We start from the raw sequence: 18,573 nt of genomic DNA, 5'->3' as shown, positions 1-18,573 counted from the left end.
ACGTGCTGCTTCAAGTGGTTCAAAAAAAGCGTCCATGTCTCTTCACTTTCGTTGGCACATATGGCAAAAGCTAGTGGAAATATTTGCCCGTTGGCATCTACTGCAACTGCAATCAAAAGCTTAATATCATACTTTCCATAGACATGAGTACCGTCTATGGAAATAACAGGACGACAATGCACAAAACCATCAATTGCTGGTTTAAATGACCAGAACAAATAGTTGAAAATATATTTGGGTCTGTCCGGACTCCGCTCACGCCTCCATTCAACAACAGTCCCAGGGTTAAAGTGTTGCAGTACGGCCATGTACCTGGGCAGATTTGAAAAAGACTTATCCCAGTCGCCATAAATAAGTTCAAAGGCACGTTTGCGACTGAGATATGCCTTTCTTTTGGTTATAGTACAACCATACTCCTGGTGGACGGCTGTAATACACTCTTTAATCTTGAACCTAATGGATACTTCCAAATATGGAATCAAGACAAGAGAAATCAAGTCCACATCCAAGTTGAAGTGATTCTCATTGTATGTGTCCATTTCACATTTGTGCTCGCTAATAAATTTACCCACTTTCCACAAACCTGATTTCTTCTTGGTGGCACGCAACATCTAGTGACAACCCATAAAGTCTCTACGGCATACAACCTTGTATTTCTCCGTAGCTGACTCACTTACTGTCATCTCATGGCACTCTCTTATACTGTAGATTTTTACAGCCCTAATTAAGCGAGCTTTATCAGGGAAATACATGCCCTTTGTCAGAATAGCTGGTCTAGACTCATCCCACATCGCTGACCGAAATTCATCATCATCCCTTGTGAGGGCATCCACATTCGGCATGCTTGGCAAATTATCAAGGTAGGGAATATTCCGCTCATGAAATGGCGCGTGGGACTCGTACACTCTTGGTCTAGCGGGAGGTGGAGGAACATGCTCCCTCGTCAGCTCAGGTTTAACATTCACTTCCTCCTCATCATCACCCTCATCATGGAAGGGTGTGTCATCCCCAGACTCATCCGCATTGTTGTCATAATCACTATCATCTTCATGACTCTGCGCATCTGCCAAATCACGAGTAAATACGTCGTCTATGGGCAACTGTGTGAGGTTAGGAGCTTCAAGAATCTCGTTTTCACTGCACAAAAATAACAAAATGATAATATACCCAACTAGATAAATACTTTAGATATAGCTATATCACTTTACTTACAAGTCGTACTGTCTTGACGTTTCATGATGGATATTTGCTTGTTGGTGATGACTCCCGGATGGATCACCGTGGTCCAATACTCCAGAAATACACATATTCCAACTAGGGGCGGGGTCATAACTTGTAAAATTCGTATTCGGACGGTACCCCCTATGAAAAATATGAATGTTAATACAAATCCAATTAAAACATAAAATAAACATCGCTAAAACACCCACGGAATTGAAGTTTACCAATCATCTTGTTGATTATATAAAGTCGAAAAATTATTTTGCAGCTGCTCATTCGCTGGTGGTGACAAGTTTAAATCAAGGCAAGCTCTTTCATCAGCAATCTGTCCGGCAAAAACTGCTCCAGAATAACCACCCGATGACTGGGGGTTATCCCTACTATGCACGCCCTCATTATTGGGGAACGTCTTCCACCTTGACGTACATTTCCAATAATTTTATTACAATAAATTCCCTGTATTCATCCGAAATCCGCAAAAAATCTCTAAGAGTTTCATCATCCTCGATGTTAAACTCAGAATAATAAGCAAACCCCTGCGGAGTCACTGAATACGGAAATCTACCGGTTATTTTAAGGTTAACCGAACGCCACCTCTCATTCATTTTTTTACGTAACAACGATACCAATTTATCGTACTTCATAGTAAGCGGCAATTTAACATGACATTGTGGAGGTGAGCTATACCTCACAGAGTTATTCTCCAACACAACCTCACCCCCCCCCTCCACCCCTCAATATAGTGAAACCCTTATTTTTGTCACTTCAGACATTGTAAAAAAATGATTGATAAGAAGAAGAGAGAAGTATGAACGTAAGTTTGAAGATTGAATGAATTTTCATAAAATTGAAAAGCCTTTAAATAAGGCAAGTCCGAATGTAAAACGTAGTACAATACTACGTTTTATGTATTGAATTATTGTTATGTCATTTCATTATTGGTGCACCAAAAACCAGAGTAAAACATAGTATAATACTGCGAACTGCTTTATAAAACGCAGTATTATACTGCAAATTACAAAAAAAATTGAAGTAAAACGCAGTGCGGTACTGCGAATTACAAAAAAAAATTAAAATAAAATACAGTATGGTACTGCATTTTACTTTAACGGACTAATATCCATTAACGTAGTTCGCAGTATAGTACTGCGTTTTACTCATTTATGTAACTTTTTTTTGTAAGCAGTATAAAAGTGGTTTTTGTCCAAAAAAACATCAAAAGCGTTTTGGACTCGCGGGGAATGGCTTTATCTTCCTCTTCTTATTCAAAATCCTTCTGCCTCCTAAAGAAGATAAAGAAGTGACTACAACAACAACAACCCGGTATAATGCCACTAGTGGGGTCTTGGGAGGGTAGTGTGTACGCAGACCTTACCCCTACCTGAGGTAGAGAGGCTGTTTCCAATAGAAACTCTGGCATCCTTCCCTCCAAGAACTCCCCACCTTTGCTCTTGGGGCGACTCGAACTCACAACCTCTTCGTTGAAAGTGGAGGGTGCTTACCATCAGAGCAACCCACCTTATCATAGTAGAAAAAGAAGTGATTATAGTAGAAAATGGCATTTCCAGAAAAATGCAAATCCCAACAGATGTGAACTAACGCAAATGCCACAACATGAAAATTTTAATCCAGATGAATAGCGACAGAATCAGATAATAAATTTAGCTGACAGCAGTGCCCTAATTCCATACAAGTGTAAGTTTTGTTGTATCCCCGAGTTAAATAACATGGAAGTGAAGAACAGAGATTGTCCATTAACTGGTCTTATACTCGCATGGTACTCGAACTAAGTGGATCTAACTCTCAGCTTCATAAAAGTGCAAAACAAACCTTCCAAACCAGGCAAAACCTCCACCTCCTCAGCACCCCCCCCCCCCTACCACCACACAGGAGAGAGAGAGAGAGAATCAGGATCAGTAACCTATTCATTACAAGATATTTTACAATATTCACATATGAATGTAACATTACAGAAAATCGGGAGCAGACCTTTCGTACTCTTCTCTCCAGAGTAATGTTGATTTGATACTGACATATCTGTTACTGGCTATAATTCCTTTTACTTTGAAAAAAGTTGTGTCAACCTGAAAGTAAGCTAAATATATCAGTGCTTCCGCTTCAAAAATGTTCTCCGCATACGTTTCAGACATGTATCATTCAGGATAGCATGACTTGTTTCACGTTAGTGGTTGGAGTTCTTGTTCGCGCACGACGGTCTCAACACGTTCATATGGAAGAGGCGATTCTTGCCTCCGCCTCCATATCAACAATCCTAAGAAAGCTGATAATCCAAGTATCAACACAACTGAAAATACTATGACAACGATCAGGTAACTTTGCTGCCATCCAGTCCTATATCATTGCAACAAAACAACGGCAATCAAGACCTTATATCACATGAATCAATCTTTAAAGTGGAATGAGTTGTGGGCACAGGATACCAAAGATTATGACCCTTCTAGCGCTATTTTTCTTTAGTCAAAATAACAACCAATTGTGAGCACCTGTGCTAAATGATTTCCCCTTTTTATCAAAGAATAAAATAAGTTGCAGTTTATGTAAGAGATGCTTTAAAGAACAAAAGATGCATGTCAAGAAGTTCCCATATAGGAACACCACAAATAAGGAAAGAAGTGACAATGAAATCTTAGCCATAGCTTATTTTACTATCTTCTGCTTAGCCTTTATTATTCTGTCAACATGATGCTGATGTTCCATTGCAGCATCGTGGGGGACAATAAGACATCATTTGTTTGCACTTAATGGAGGTCTGAATCTTAGTAATTCTGATCTATGTCATTAAGTACATTTGTTTTTTAGATCTGAATCTTAATAATTAAGATCTTAACCATTAAATCTGTTTTTTAAATTTTATAACCACTTAATGGGTCTAAATAGATCTTAGTGATTAAGATCTCTAACATAGTCTTAATATCATTAAGATGTTACACATTCAAGAAGTTATGTAAAAAAATGACATTTCACCATAACTCCTACACTTTCGCCACTAACCACCCCCACGCTACCATCACTGTTCCCCACCATTATAGACTACCACCACCAATAGCCACACCACCCATTACTACCAATCCTCAGCCACATCCACCATCGCCGTCAAGCATGAATGTTAGTTGTCACCACCACTAGCCATCATTTACAACTATCACCACCAATCACTATTACCACAACAACCATCGATCATCGCTATCATCCACCACTATATATCACCCATCGCAGTTATCCGTCACCACCACCATCAATCACCACTGTTAACTACTTCTATTATCCACCATCTACTACCCATAATCACTACCATCAACCAACACCAGCTACTACCCAGTCAGCACCCACAACCACAACCTTTAGCCATCACCACCACCAACCACCATATAATTTTTAAAATATTTTACTAATATACTACTAAATTAATTTGGTGTTGTTGTTGTAATATTTAAATAAAGAAAATTTTTATACATTCAGATGTATAGAGAAAACAAACAGCCATAATTATTCAGTACTCAGATCTTAATATAACATCTTAATATTCATATGTGAATTCAGATTCAGGCGTTTTAATCTTATTACACATATTAATATTCAGATGTGTATTCAGATTCAGACGTCTTAATCCTAATAAAAACAAATGAGGCCTAAAAATACTATACGAATGTTCTGTCAATTAATACTCCAGTACCTGCTCAACACTAGGAGTGTTCATAAAAATCCGAGAAACCGAACCAAACCGTAAAAAAATCGATACTTTCTCGGTTCAGTTTGGTTTTGGTTTTGAATTTTAAAAACTGACCAAATTTGGTTTGGTTTTGGTTTTAATCAAAAATAACCAAAAATTACCGAACCAAACCGAATATAGAAGTAGCTATTTAAAATTTATTATTATACCTATGTATATGTATATTTATAAACAAAGTTTCTAAAATTTTATGTTACATTTTAATAGTTTGCACTTTTAGTCTAGTTCTTTGCTATTGTGATAATCTAGTTTTTTGCCCTTACATTCTAGTTTGATTAGTAGTTTTCTTTTGCTAAGTAGAAGAATTTATTTCATGTTAAAAATAATTTATTTTTAATTGAGTCCTAAAATTATTCATCACTATTTGGTTCAATTATCATCAATATATATTGGTAAATGATAGATTTATCAAATAGCAACTGGTTTGACAGTACAATGTTGAAAATGTAGTGGCCGGAATATGTGTTTGGTAGTGTATATCTCATATTTAAGAAAAAACCGATAAATAACCGAAAAAAACCAAAAAAACCACATACACTGAATCGATAAAAACCGATTTAATTGGTTTGGTTTGGTTCCAATATTTGAAAAACCGACATACTTGGTTTGGTTTCTTTTTAAGAAAAAACTTATCAAAACCGAGCCATGAACACCCCTACTCAACACATAGGAAACTCTAGTTCTCGTCAACGTATTGGAGACAAATAGAAGGTCAAGTAGCCAGGCAGCGAAGAATATGTCTTCTCCGCATTAACAGAAATCTTTAAAATAGCAATGTAGGCAGTAGTTAACATGTACTCATTTTATGAGATGAGTATTTGTCAATACAAAATGAAGAAATGGACAATAAAGTGACATCAAAAAAAAAACGAGGGAACTCCAAACAACAAGTCATGCCCTCAACATGTACTTTTTCAAATCGAATTAGGTGACTTTTCCAGATTAACAGAAATCTTTAAAATAGCAACTCAAGCAACAGTTAACATGAAGAATTGGACAAGAAAGTGACATCACAGAAAAAAGGGAGGGAGAGAGAGAACTCCAAACAACAAGTCATGCCCTCAACATGTACTTTTTCAAAACGAATTTGGTGGCTTTCGTTGCAGTGTTTTCCAATTGGAAAGCGCAAAAAAAAGGTACATGGGAATGAAGCAAAAAACGAGAAGTGAAGAGCGTGCTTCTTCAAAATGAAAACACAAACAAAAATTAAGAAAATACCAAATTAATATGAATTTAGTACTACAAGAATCATATTGCTATTAATCTGATTTCAACATCTAATAAAATAGTGACATTAATCCAACACCTTAAAGTTGAGATTTAAGAACCAAACACTTCATGTTTGGATCAACCCGGCCTCATTGTTTGAAGCGCATTTCTCTAAAGTGCATGGCTTCACCCCTGAAGCGATAACTTGTTGCTTCACAACACTTTATCGCTTAAAGCAACAAAGTGATGGCTTCTACTAACATTGTTTCTTGTTTTCTTCAAGTTCCAATTTTTGGTTAAATTTTCCATTTTTTATTTGTTTATCCTTGAAATATGCTTTTTTTTAAAAGAATTTTTTTGGGTTTTCTTTAATTTTGTGCAGTTATGTGGCACTTTCTGCTCTCGATGCATGTTTCTTCACGTTAATTTTTTTTATTTTTTGTTCAATTTTATGTTCAGATATAGGTTTTGCATTTTTTGAGAAGAAAAAGAAAATGCAAAACCTATTTCTGAACATAAAATTTTAAAAAAAAAACAATAGGTTTTGCATTGAAAGTGTTAATATTCAGAAAAATGTTTCGTGGGTTTTGCTAATTTTATGTGATTATGTGGCACTTTGTGTACTTGATGTTTCTTCAAGTTCCAATTCATTTGTTAATTTGTTACTTTGTCCGTATAGCCTCAATTTTTTGCTTCTTATCAGAAAAGGTTGTGGAATTTGGTTACTTTTGTGTGATTTTATGGTATGTTACATTTTTTTGTGTCTCGTGGCACTTTAATTTTCCTGAAGTTCCAATAAGGTGTAAATTCACAGGGTAATGGAACTAGAGATACGTCCCGTCCACTCTTTATTTCTTACAAAATTTTAAAATTATAATTAGGTCTTCTTCCAATCTAAACATGTTATGCATGTCGCAATGACTTACTTTAGTTGAAATCCAAAGATAACTTAAATTTGGTTGGCCTTCATCAGGCACATGGACATGTTTTTTCATTTATCGAAGCCCAGTATTCATTATTTGATTGATAATTATTTGCTTTGACTCTTAATCTTAATTAAGAAGGCGCCATTCTTGCTTTTTTTAAAGCTGAAATTTAAAGATAATATGTTGATAACTCAATAAGGTATCCAAGGACTTTTGAGTAGTATAATTTTATGTTTCACTACGTTGGCTGGATAACATCTACAATCATTATTGTTTTATTTTAAACTAAATTATATTGCGGATCAGCGGACTCATGTCGCCCATACTCCAGGGCAGTGGCCGCATGTCGATCAGGCTCCGGGTGCTATGCCATTGCAGCCCGTGATTGTGGATCAGTCTGAGGTCAGTCCAGTGGCGTCACAAAAGGATCAGAAAAGGTTAGAGAGGTTCAAGAAGTATTTTCCTCCGACTTTCGGTGGCGCAGCTTCTAACGATGCACAGGGCTTTCAAGACCAGTGTCACTGTATCGTACGCACTATGGGCATAGTGGAGTTGAGCAGGGTTGACCTTACTACTTTCCAGCTGATAGGGCTTGCATATAGATGGTGGCCGGCTTATGAGAAGCGTAGGCCAGCTGGCGCAGCACCACTTACTTCGGCTCAGTTCACTGATCTGTTTTTGAGGTAGTGAATAAGAAAGAAAGAAACGAACCCTTTAACCAAGCAGCAAAATAAGTATGAAATATTTGCCCTAAGAAGTAGCGACCATTTCATTTTATCCAAGTTTAAAAGTCGACTTTAAAAATAAAAATAAAAAAAAGAAGCGAACGCTTTTATCGCTACACGTTTCAATCGATTCACGCTGCTTGGACAGAAACGTTCGCTTCTTCCACCATGCCTCGCCTTAGCCCTTTGAAGCGCCCAACCCCCGCCTCGCTTTACGCTTAAAGTGATGAAGCTAGCGGTTTCCCCAACACTGACTTCAAGTGTATAGAAAGGTTTCTGAGATTGTCCCTGAAGGCTCCTGCTTCACCATAAGCTTCATTATCAGTGTTGGAGTGTGCATGGTCGCTAGGATGAAGTGGTGGAGTAGTGTAATTGTTGGGAAGTTGTTGCGAGACCACAACTTGATTGATGGTGGTTGATGGTGATTGCGGACGAAGCATCAGAGACTTGCTTATTTAGAGCAAGAACATGCTTATATCCTCTAGCTTTCCATACTTAAAGAGGCTGGCTTTTTGTTCTTTCTGCAAGCCTTCCGAGTTGGGCCTTCAGTATAATAGGCATTATCTGCAATAAGGTCCAATAAGATGTGGCCCTTATAACTCCCATTAAACGAAGCGAGTCAGGCGTGTATCGTTTTGGGTGTGGACTCCGCAAAATTTGAAATTAAAGGTAGACCTGGCCTATCCTCCCACTACAACAATTGGACGTTGCCTGTGTTGATTACCCCAATGCACTCTCGCCCTTGTACTAGTCAACAAAATCTTTTTCCATTTCTCCTACAGGGACTATCGAAGCTTCAATTGGTTTCGGCATGGCAATGACATCTTTTTTATTGAGATTTCATACTTCCAATGTTCCACTTCAAGCACAAACCTTTTTGAGCATTTGGTATCCGATTTGCTAATACAAATTCTCGCAAAAAGAAAATGGCTCTAGTATTCCCCATATACATCTATTCCTACGAATCCACCATGATGGTCGTTGAAACCATGCATGTACCAAAAGCTTTGATAGTCAGTTTAGTGCCCACCAAAGGCCACCACTCTAATACTAGTCGCCCACCATTCCAGAACCAGTTTCCTACCTTGACCCTAACAGCTTCTTGTCTCGAAGCTAGTTCGAACAAGCATGGTGTGAGAGAAGGATTGACATTCACTCCAGCACAAATCTTCTGCCTCTCTTCCACTCGTTCAAAAAAACATTTTTGTATCAGTTGGGGGTGGGGTATGGTTGAACGGATCACCAAATATACCAACTAGACATCTCGAGAGGAACTGTTGAACACCGTTGTCGGTCCCTGAGCTGATGTTCAACACAGTATCAACTAAGTTGGGTGATCCACCATCTCCGTCCAGTGAGAAATCATAGTCGTATCAGCATATAATCTCGTCTATGTGATATTGGTCCTTATGAATCATAGCCGTATCAGCATATAATCTCGTCTATGTGATATTGGTCCTTTTGAATCAGCTTGTTGTAAGTTTGTCAAGAAAATGTAAAATCTGCAGCTACATCTCTCAATCCCCAGTTGTAATCTGGCTCCGAAATGATAACTGTCGGATTCCTATCTCCCAATCAGGCTTCACTTCGAGTGAATCGACCATAAATGTTATAGTTTAGATAGACTGTTTATACGTACGTTTGCATTTTCCTCCCCCATCGTCTATAAAAGTCCATGTTCCTTTTGATGCTTGTTTGAGAGCATCACAGACCCACCGGAGGTTTTCCTCGTCTATCTTGAATTTGCAGGAAAACCTTCTGCTTCTTTCAATTAAAAGAAACCACCCATTCACCTGAGAGGGAGATCTTGTCTTCCATGAGAACCAAAGTACGCTTGATAGGTTATCGGAAAAAAATCTCTCCGCCACATGTTTTGAAGAGAGAGAAATTCTGGGATCCTATCCCAAGTCAGAGAGAATTCCCAACACGTGGTTTCTTTTACATATTAAAAAGTTGCTCAAACAATAAAAAGTTCATCGTATGAGCATTTGACTACATTCTACCTATTTTAGAAGCATTCAGAGTGAGGTCATAAACATACAAATGAAAATATTTGATGGGCTTATAGAACAGCTTCCAATCTGCTCAAGCAAACTGCCAACCTCAACATGCCTCTCATCCAAGCCCAACTGATGGGGCCGCTTATCTTTCCCACTCTTTCTTATTCGTCATGGATAGCAAAAAGATAGGAATTTAGATATGACCAATAGATACCTAAGCTTCTGAGCACGCAAAACTAGTTAGAACCAACAGTTTGAAGAAATTGTACTATTTGACAAGGAGATTTCACTAGTTATTCTCTATTACTCTCTATGTCCTGGAGAAGGAGACGACAATAACTAGAAAAAGGGATGTTGAAGTAATGAAAGACCAGCAAGGATGAGGATAAGTATTGAAATTAATCAAAATACAAGAATGGAGACTGCCAGTATACCTTTTTGGCAGGTGTTCAATGCCCCATTCAAATATTCTGTAACTCCCAAATGTATCAGGAAGACGATCACGAGTTTCAGCCAACCGATGTATTATTTCCTGCAAAGAGATATGATGAATAAACAAAACTTGTTCATGTCAAGAAATAATCTGCAAAGATTGTGGAATTCAGAATCACCGTTGCAGCAGCATTTGACATATAATTTGCAGATCCTGCTGGAAAGATAGCCCATTTAACAAGGGAATCATTTCCTTTCGTTGAGAAGTTCATTAAGTGAACCTGCAAGGTATCTCACAATATGTAGAGCAGCATCACATAGGATAAGTTAAAATACAAGAGCAGTTAAGTAACATGAACAAAACTGAAGCGTTCAGCTTAAGATGAGATATAATCAGACAAATTTGGGTTTGGCCAAAATTATCGTTCTAAAACCAAAATACCTGTGAGATGTTAACGTCCAACTCTTGGGCAATGAGATGGGTAAGCTCTGTAATGCGAGGCTTCAAGTCCGAGTAATTCACACTCAATGACATATAAAATGTGATGAATCCAACTTTAATTTCCCCTGCAAATTGAGATATATGATGAATACGCAATGGAAACAACAAACTATAATTGCCAATATATACGCACTAGATGCTTTAACATGAGAGAAAAGCTGTAATTAACAGAGAAAGTGCCTAATTTTCAAAACTATCATGTCATTTCATAAACTTCACATTACAAAAGAAGTCAAAAGAGACACCTGTCTCATAAATAATCAAGAATTTGACCAAGATCCTAGTGCAGATATCACCTAGTGAAGGGAATTCGTCAATATCAGCTAGTCCAGGGAATTAGATGGTTGGCAAAAAGGTTGATACATGTCCGATTGGTGGCAATTGTTATTCCTTGAAATTGTTAGTCCCCTCAAGAAGTCCCGCATTAACCAGAGCTGTTTTCCAGTTCAATAATGTTAACAACGTCATGACATTATAATATTTCTTATGCCTGAAGGTGGTTCTCAGTAAGTTGGATGCTAGATCACAAGACAATTATCTCGGTGAAAGAATATGCAAACTCATGGTCAAATGTCAACATATATGCTGACATTGGTCAATAACAGAAAATTACAGAGCTAACATGTACAACAGCAATAGAGCTACAACCAAAATGTTGTGATTCAAAGTTGATTCAACATTTTCACAAAACAAACCAGAAACCAAAATGGATTAAAATGGAGGGGAAACGTAATAAGGCTTCAAATGGATTAATTTTTAGAAAAAAGATCAAGAACTCCCTAGTAGAAAAACAAAAGCTACGATTGACGGTCATCTTAAAGGATGGTTAAAGATGGTAGTATACTGTACCAGGTGCATTATACCCAGGAGATCCACTAGGAACCAGTGTAGGGGCCATACTTCCTGTGGAGTTTGTGTTATCCAAGCCAGAGGGCAATGCTGGAGGTGGAGGAGATGAATTAAGTCTGCCCCATAATTCGGAACAGTTGGTTTTCCAGAAACCGATCGTTTCATGCTCACGATCATAAGTGACAAGTGTGTTGCGGACAATAATCCCTGTGCAGTTAAAGCATGCATGTGACAACACGTACAACCAGGAATAGCTTGGAAAATAGTCCTTCCATAATGCTAACAGATTTTAAAAAAGAAATACCTCCAAGAAGAGTAGTTGCATCCTTCCCATTCTGAAAAATCCCTAGACAATAAGCACCACGCACCTTTGAATGCTTCATACCACAGAAGATCGAGTGACGAAATGGGGGGAATCAGTCAATACAAAAACATTCAAAAGAAATTGGAATCATTAGGAGACCAAAACCAGAAGAGTTTTTTTTTTTTTTTTTTTTTTGGGGGGGGGGGGGGGGGGGCGGTTATAAATTCATCACTCAAGGGTAGTTAAAAAAACAAGGAGTGAGATGCCTACCCGGAACAAGTAGTTTTCAGGGGACAGAGAGAGTTTCTTTCCATTTGTAAATACCATGTCGACAGGCGGAAAGGCTTTCGAGAGTTGTGAAATGTCACTGAAATATACATGAAACTTTGATACTTCTAGAAACGCCAAGTTAAAAGGGAAAAAATGCAAAATGATCTAGGTAGTGATATATATTACCTTCCTGCACCAGAAAAGCAGATATCTTTGTAATTTGGATCAGGCCCTTCAATCTGTTTTAGAGAATGAACCGCTTTCATAACCTGAGAAAAAGATTGTCAGAAGTTCATTGCAGAGAGAAAATCTTTTTCTGATTACACCATTTTTAACAAAATCCATTACCCACTAGTTATTAGTAACACATTGTATTACTGCACAAACCATCGATCATTTTTTAATGCAAAGGAATAGAAGTCAATAAACTACAAACATCAAAGGTTTGCAGTAACTCCACAAAAAGTTCATATATATCTTCTTCTTTTTTAGAGAAAAAAAGTTCGTATGCATCAAACAAGTTTTCCGATTTCTCTCCAACATTCCTGGAGAATATCGCGTGGTACTTAGTTAAATTCAATAATTAACAAGAAAATCAACTACCGTTAGTGGTTAAGCAACACCAACTATAATCAACACCAAGTATAATCAGTGGTTAAGCAATGTAAAATGAGTAGTCCATTAAGATGCTGCACCTTATGGAAAATGGTTAAGTGGTGGAGTTGTAGGATGACACATTCCTTTTTTCCCTTCAAACTTGTGTAGTAGGTATTGAAGCCTTATCCCAGTAATTAAGTGTGATTAAGAGGTTTTAGGTCCAAGTCCCACAGAGTACAGAGTATTCAAGTTGGTTCTTGTCACACTAGCATGCGGTAATTTATTCCACCAATCAATAGCATAAATAGTACTTAGATAACAACCCAAAGAAACAAAAGGAGGACTTCTGCAATCAAAAGGGCATTAACACTGACACATACTCCCTCTGTTTCAGAAGAATGAACCTTTTACTATTTGGAGGGTCAAACAATGTTTTCTTTGACCATGTTTTTTGCAAATAGTTCTTAAATATTTTGAATTGTTAACTATTGTGACTTATAGTATTTTTTATGTAGTTGTTAAATATGTAAATTTTATTTCAAAAAACTTAAAGAATCTATGTCCGAATTCAACCCGAAAATTAGTCAATTTGATGCTCATACTCCGAAAAGGTTGAAACAAATTGAAATCGAGAGAGTAATAGAAATGAAACTCAATTTTCCCATATTTAATTTCCCAGGATATTCTGCTCGTCACAAGCGTGCTACTTTCACTACTCTTCGCAGGCAGAATGCAAGACAAAGATGACAGAAATGATAGCAAGAAATTAAGAGAAAATTAATCTTACAGCATTCTTGAAGGCTGCAAATGCTGCTTCTGGAAGGTAAGCATATGTGGTACCACTATCAAGCACAGTCCCATGATTTCCATCAAAAACCCGTGGATTCAGATTCAGTGCCTTCCCAGCAACATGCATCTCCTTTAGCTCAATATTGTAATATGGACTGTTGCCATCCGAGACTAGAGTAAATGCGTAAGTTTATCAAGTGCATTTGTTAGGAGACACCTAACATTCCTATGTCTTTAAAGCAATTATTTCAAATACTTACCTGCGTACAGGATCCGAATTGGTAAAGACCATGTCTTCAGGGGGTTTTATTCCGCCAAGAACCATTGCACCGCCACCGAAGTCCATCCCTCCATAACACAAAGAGAAGGAATCACTAATTACATGTTTCTCAACAAGCTGATCCACTATACTGAGATCCCCACGACCCAAGCCCATTATACCATCAGCGTGTTGGCTGTAAAGATCACCAGTTTCCCTATTTTCACATCCAAAAACAGCTCGCTGGGGTGCAAGCTCACTTTGGTTTCCAAAGGACACAATGTCCTCTCCAAGCACCCCACTACTAGAACTCATCTCAGCATACTGTCTTTCGTAAATGCATTGCTCCCTCTCATTGTCACATGTACAGTCAATATTACATTTTACAGGTTGATATGTGCTTGACATTTCTGGCTGAAATCTAGGATCCTAAATAAGACAACATTCAGAGACTTAAGAAAATGATAGAAATCAAAATGCAATAGAATTCAAGTGGTGAATTTAAAAACTTTTTTCAACTATATAGGCCTCCAGTGTGTAATCTTATAGGCTACAAAGTTATCAAGAGAAGTAATTGTTTTTTTTTAAATTATTATTAAAGGTCAAATAAGCAATACGCCTCATGCAAAACCTCATGCGACAAATCATCCTTGCAATGACTTCTATAGCTCAGCAACAATGAGAGTGTTAGAAATATTATTTTTGTTTCATAAGTACAAGCTTAGAAAATGATATTTTTCCTGACTTTACCTCTAGACTGTTTAATCCTTCAATTTTTCCTTCTCTTTATGATAATTCAAATTACTTATCATAGTAAGATTTTTAACATTGGATGTCGATCTACCACAACCGTCCTTCTCAATCCAAGCTTGGGACTAGATATACAACAACAACAACAACAATGATGCCTCAGGCCCAAACAAGTTGGGTCAGCTAAGCTTGGGACTGGTTAGACTTTGCAAAGATATTGTCAATACAGGGATAAGTGTGATGTTTAGAGAATCCCTAATTTTCCTAAAAGACGAATTACTTAGTACTGAAATAGTATGGGCTTAAATAGAGCAGAATGTATACAAAAGATTGATATAGCCCAGTGTTATCAAATGCCCATTTGCGGCGCGCTCAAAAAAGCCAAGGGTATGCACTTCGCTTCACCTAGGTTGCGCTCTAGTGTAGGCAAAGCACTAAGGTGTGCGCCTCATTTCCCATAAGTTCTATCTTGAATAGAGCAATACAAAATAATAATGATTGGCAAATGAATATATTCATTGATAAGGAAATCATTATAAATGAAATTGTTACCTATTTCTTGCATTACATATAAATTTCTTATTTTTTTCTTCCTTGCGCCTTTTTTAACTAAAGCCCACATTTAAATTGCTCTTTTCGCTTAAAGCCCTGATAGACTTAGACCCTAAGTTGCTCCGACACGGCAATTTAGGTGTTGCACCCGTGTCGACACGACACTAGTATGGGTGTGGGTATGGGATCCGTACCAGATTTGGTCAAATAATTTTGGGTACTTTGACCACGACGGACGGAAAAATTAAAGACGAGATACAATTTGATTCCCGAAATCTGAACCAAACCTGGGGTAAATTTCAAGAAACTAACATACCTTATCTAGGAAAATAATCCTTTACTTATCTACAACTTGAGAATAAAAAGAATCCATACTTTACCGGCTATACGTAAGTATTCCATAAAATTTCTTATAATTTAGAGATATTTTTATTTTTTTATTTTTTTTTAATTATTTTTAGCAGGATCCTTGTACCCGTATCCGTACTAGGATCCGTATCCCCGAATCTTAGAATTAACATCTTGAAGGATCCGACCTCTAGATCCGCACGCATGTCGGACACCCGCACCTGTGTCCGAGCAACTTAGCTTAGACCGCTTTTTAACGCTTTTCACCTTTGACAACACAAATATAGCCAACCTTAACTAGTTTAGGATTGAGGAATATGTGATATATATTCTTGTTAATGAGATGCACTTAAAATACCTAGATAAATATAGAACCGTGGTTTTCCCGGACATAGAAATATGGTGTGCTAAGGCACCCACCTAAAAGGACAGCAATTAACACTCAGGGACCTACTTGGGTGCTATTCTCACCGGAGAGATTTTGAGAAGAAGCGATAGCAATGATCTTTTCTTTCTTGAGTGCAGAATGGACGACAGATGTCATATTGTTGACATTGTGCTCTAACTCTTAACTGGGCCATGCCAACTTCGATTACGTAACTTTTGCTAAGGTGGGTTATAAGGCAGAGGGTAAGATTTATGGAAACTGACACCCTTTTCTCTATTTTGTGTATGCTTAAGGAGAGAAACAAAAGATCATTAGAAGGATTATCAATTGAATTTTCACAAATATAAGAAACAATGTTATTTTTCATATTTTCAATAAGTCCAGTATAGGAAACATCTTTAGTCTACTTTTTTTGTAGCTGAAATAGAAACTCCACTCGCATCATTATGTTTGCTGATATTTTTGTCTAAGTTCACAGTTATATAGTGCTAGCCTTAGTTCCCTAGTCCTTTTTGTTCACCCTTGTAACTGGTGGTGCCTTCTTAATACATTTGCTACCTTACGAACAATGTAATTACACTACATGTTTTTTAAATAGAAATCCATCTAATAAGAGGTGCAACAATTCATTTTTTTACACAAAAAAAAAAAAAAAAAATGCAAACCCAATTCCTTGCTAATTGACCAGCATTTCCCCGAAACAAAATAGCAAGTTCCAAGCTAATATTATTTCTTTCTGCATTTTTATTATTCTAATGTAAGCAAAGCATAATATATCTGAGTTTTAAATGTTCTATAGTTTCTATAGTCCACATTATGGAATGATATAAGTGTTCATCAAATACTCACATGAGATTAAGCTTGTTCTATCCTGAAAAGCAACATCTCTTTCCCTCATAAAAATAACCGATGAACCTTATACTAACACAGTTCATGAATTTACTCCTTTTTCTACCACATCAAGATCTTCAAGTTTCTGAAGCAACACGAATAAAAAAGCTTGTATTAATTTTTATTTTCGTATTGAGCTACTAGCGGTGGGAAAATACATACAACTGAAAAGTATTAATATCATTAATATCCTGAAAGGTAAAAAAAGAAAACAAATTCAAAAATGTGCCCACCTGATGCTTGCCGCATTGTTTGCACGTTATACACGGCACATATGTAACAGTACTCCCAGTATCCACTATAAGAGCAAACCTCTGGGAAGGAGTTCCAATCCAAAGACGGGTTGTATAATATCTGCATCAAAGTAATTTGCAATCAATAGACGAATAAAAAGTAAAAACCCCTCTTAGGGAATGTGTTGGCATTCCATATAAGTAAAGGAGCCTATTTTCTTTACCAATAACTCTAACTCTTACTCCATATCACTCGTTTCAATTAAGACATAAAAATCCAAATATACAAATACTTTACCGTACCATTCGACACCTAGTTTTATGTCCAAGCAAACACTTGAAAATGATCTAGAAGATGATTTTACGAAGTAAAACATTTTCAAATCCAAGACATTTTCTATGAGAAAAAAGATTATACGTCCAGTGAAAACAGATCATATTAGAGCAGTGAATTTAAGCAACTGACCCATTGAGGAGTAGATCGTCGTGGAGAGCCATTCGAGCATTCGGCGGGCTTTTCTGGAGGAGTCGACGGGAAGGCAAGGAACGATAAGAAGTATCTTTGGGAGGAAAGAGCGGGAGAAACATGGTATTCCGATGACTACTAATCGAAAAGCCCAAACACGAAACGACATCGTAATTGACCAGTATAAATACAAAGGAGACGATCGTGAAAGCAGCGGTGAACGATGCCCGTCCCATTTGAGGTCAACTATGCGATTATAGCCAGATCGGAATGTCCAGTGGAATGACGGATCGTTGGAGATGAAGAAAAATGAAGAGAAGATATGAAAGATTTAGCCGGTAAAAGGCCCGCCGGCAAGTCGGCGAGGCCGGAGGAAAAGGACGTAGCGGAACCTGACAAACGGATTAAGCGAAGCCGCGAAGGTGAAATCGAGATGTTAGATGTATTTTGTTTCGCTTTTTCGTTGCAACTAGTTTGCCTAGCACACACAATTTTATAAATACTATCAATATTATTAAAAATGTTATAAATATACTATTATATTATGGATGTTACTCGTTTGTAAATAAGCTTCTGAAGAAGATTATCTATATAGGACTCCGCCATAAAGATATTTATCTATTTAGTAATATATTGGAAATAAGCCTCGTGAAGAAGTTTATCCTTTCTCCTGCTTCATTATAGATAAATATTATCATCGGTAGAAGATTATCTATACTTGGTACAATAAGTTTATCCTTTCGGTATTCCGTATGGATAAACATTACCCCTAGTAGAAGATTATTTATACCTAGTACAATAAGCTTATCTTTTCGGTATTCCGTTATAAATAAATTTTACCACCGGTAGAAGATTATCTATACCTGGTACAATAAGCTTATCCTTTCGGTATTCTGTTATGGATAAACATCCCCGATAGAAGATTATTCATACCTGGTATAGTAGTAGCTTACACTAGCAACTTCCTTTTTTCTATAGATAGAGTAGATTTCAGTTTATAATGTACATCACTTTGAAGTTGAATAATATATTAGTTTCTCTCTATACTTGTCTTTGATTTACAGTTTTTATTTTATAACACGTTATCAGTACGAGACTTTGTCATCTCGAG

General features: G+C 37.1%; 2 protein-coding genes across 3 annotated transcripts; both read right to left on the bottom strand.

The window, feature by feature from the left end:
* Nucleotides 1-611: 611 nt before the first annotated feature.
* Nucleotides 612-1,316, bottom strand: LOC138879785 (uncharacterized). The gene is made up of 2 exons (XM_070159418.1): nt 1,213-1,316; nt 612-1,137 (listed from the first exon to the last, which is right to left on the bottom strand). Exons 1-2 carry the CDS (start codon nt 1,305-1,307, stop codon nt 612-614), a joined length of 621 nt encoding a protein of 206 aa, XP_070015519.1. The 5' UTR covers nt 1,308-1,316.
* Nucleotides 1,317-2,874: 1,558 nt separating this feature from the next.
* Nucleotides 2,875-17,935, bottom strand: LOC104229684 (aspartic proteinase 36-like). Of its 2 annotated transcripts, XM_070160073.1 has the most exons (13): nt 17,463-17,935; nt 16,997-17,117; nt 16,722-16,848; nt 13,836-14,263; nt 13,574-13,730; nt 12,376-12,458; nt 12,190-12,286; nt 11,920-11,992; nt 11,616-11,822; nt 10,707-10,831; nt 10,444-10,545; nt 10,267-10,364; nt 2,875-3,573 (listed from the first exon to the last, which is right to left on the bottom strand). In XM_070160073.1, exons 4-13 carry the CDS (start codon nt 14,240-14,242, stop codon nt 3,399-3,401), a joined length of 1,524 nt encoding a protein of 507 aa, XP_070016174.1. In that variant the 5' UTR covers nt 14,243-14,263; nt 16,722-16,848; nt 16,997-17,117; nt 17,463-17,935; the 3' UTR covers nt 2,875-3,398. The 2 variants fall into 2 exon arrangements, with proteins under 2 accessions (XP_070016174.1, XP_009780671.1); XM_009782369.2 differs by lacking the exon at nt 16,722-16,848.
* Between the last annotated feature and the right edge of the window lie 638 nt (nt 17,936-18,573).

This window comes from Nicotiana sylvestris, chromosome 10, assembly GCF_000393655.2.
Source record: "Nicotiana sylvestris chromosome 10, ASM39365v2, whole genome shotgun sequence".
Taxonomy (NCBI): domain Eukaryota; kingdom Viridiplantae; phylum Streptophyta; class Magnoliopsida; order Solanales; family Solanaceae; genus Nicotiana; species Nicotiana sylvestris.
The sequence above is the reverse complement of the archived record's forward strand: the minus strand, read 5'-3'. Positions and strand labels throughout refer to the sequence as shown.

What these genes read in the sequence shown, in the direction of transcription:
- LOC104229684 (XM_009782369.2), bottom strand. Translation starts at nt 17,698, where the DNA reads ATGGGACGGGCATCGTTCACCGCTGCTTTCACGATCGTCTCCTTTGTA. An exon ending in TGCAACTACTCTTCTTGGAG is followed by an intron (nt 11,823 to 11,919) that starts GTATTTCTTTTT and finishes TTAACTGCACAG; the next exon opens with GGATTATTGTCCGCAACACA. An exon ending in ATTGAACACCTGCCAAAAAG is followed by an intron (nt 3,574 to 10,266) that starts GTATACTGGCAG and finishes GCAATGATATAG; the next exon opens with GACTGGATGGCAGCAAAGTT.
- LOC138879785 (XM_070159418.1), bottom strand. Translation starts at nt 1,307, where the DNA reads ATGTGTATTTCTGGAGTATTGGACCACGGTGATCCATCCGGGAGTCAT. An exon ending in ACGTCAAGACAGTACGACTT is followed by an intron (nt 1,138 to 1,212) that starts GTAAGTAAAGTG and finishes ATTTTTGTGCAG; the next exon opens with TGAAAACGAGATTCTTGAAG.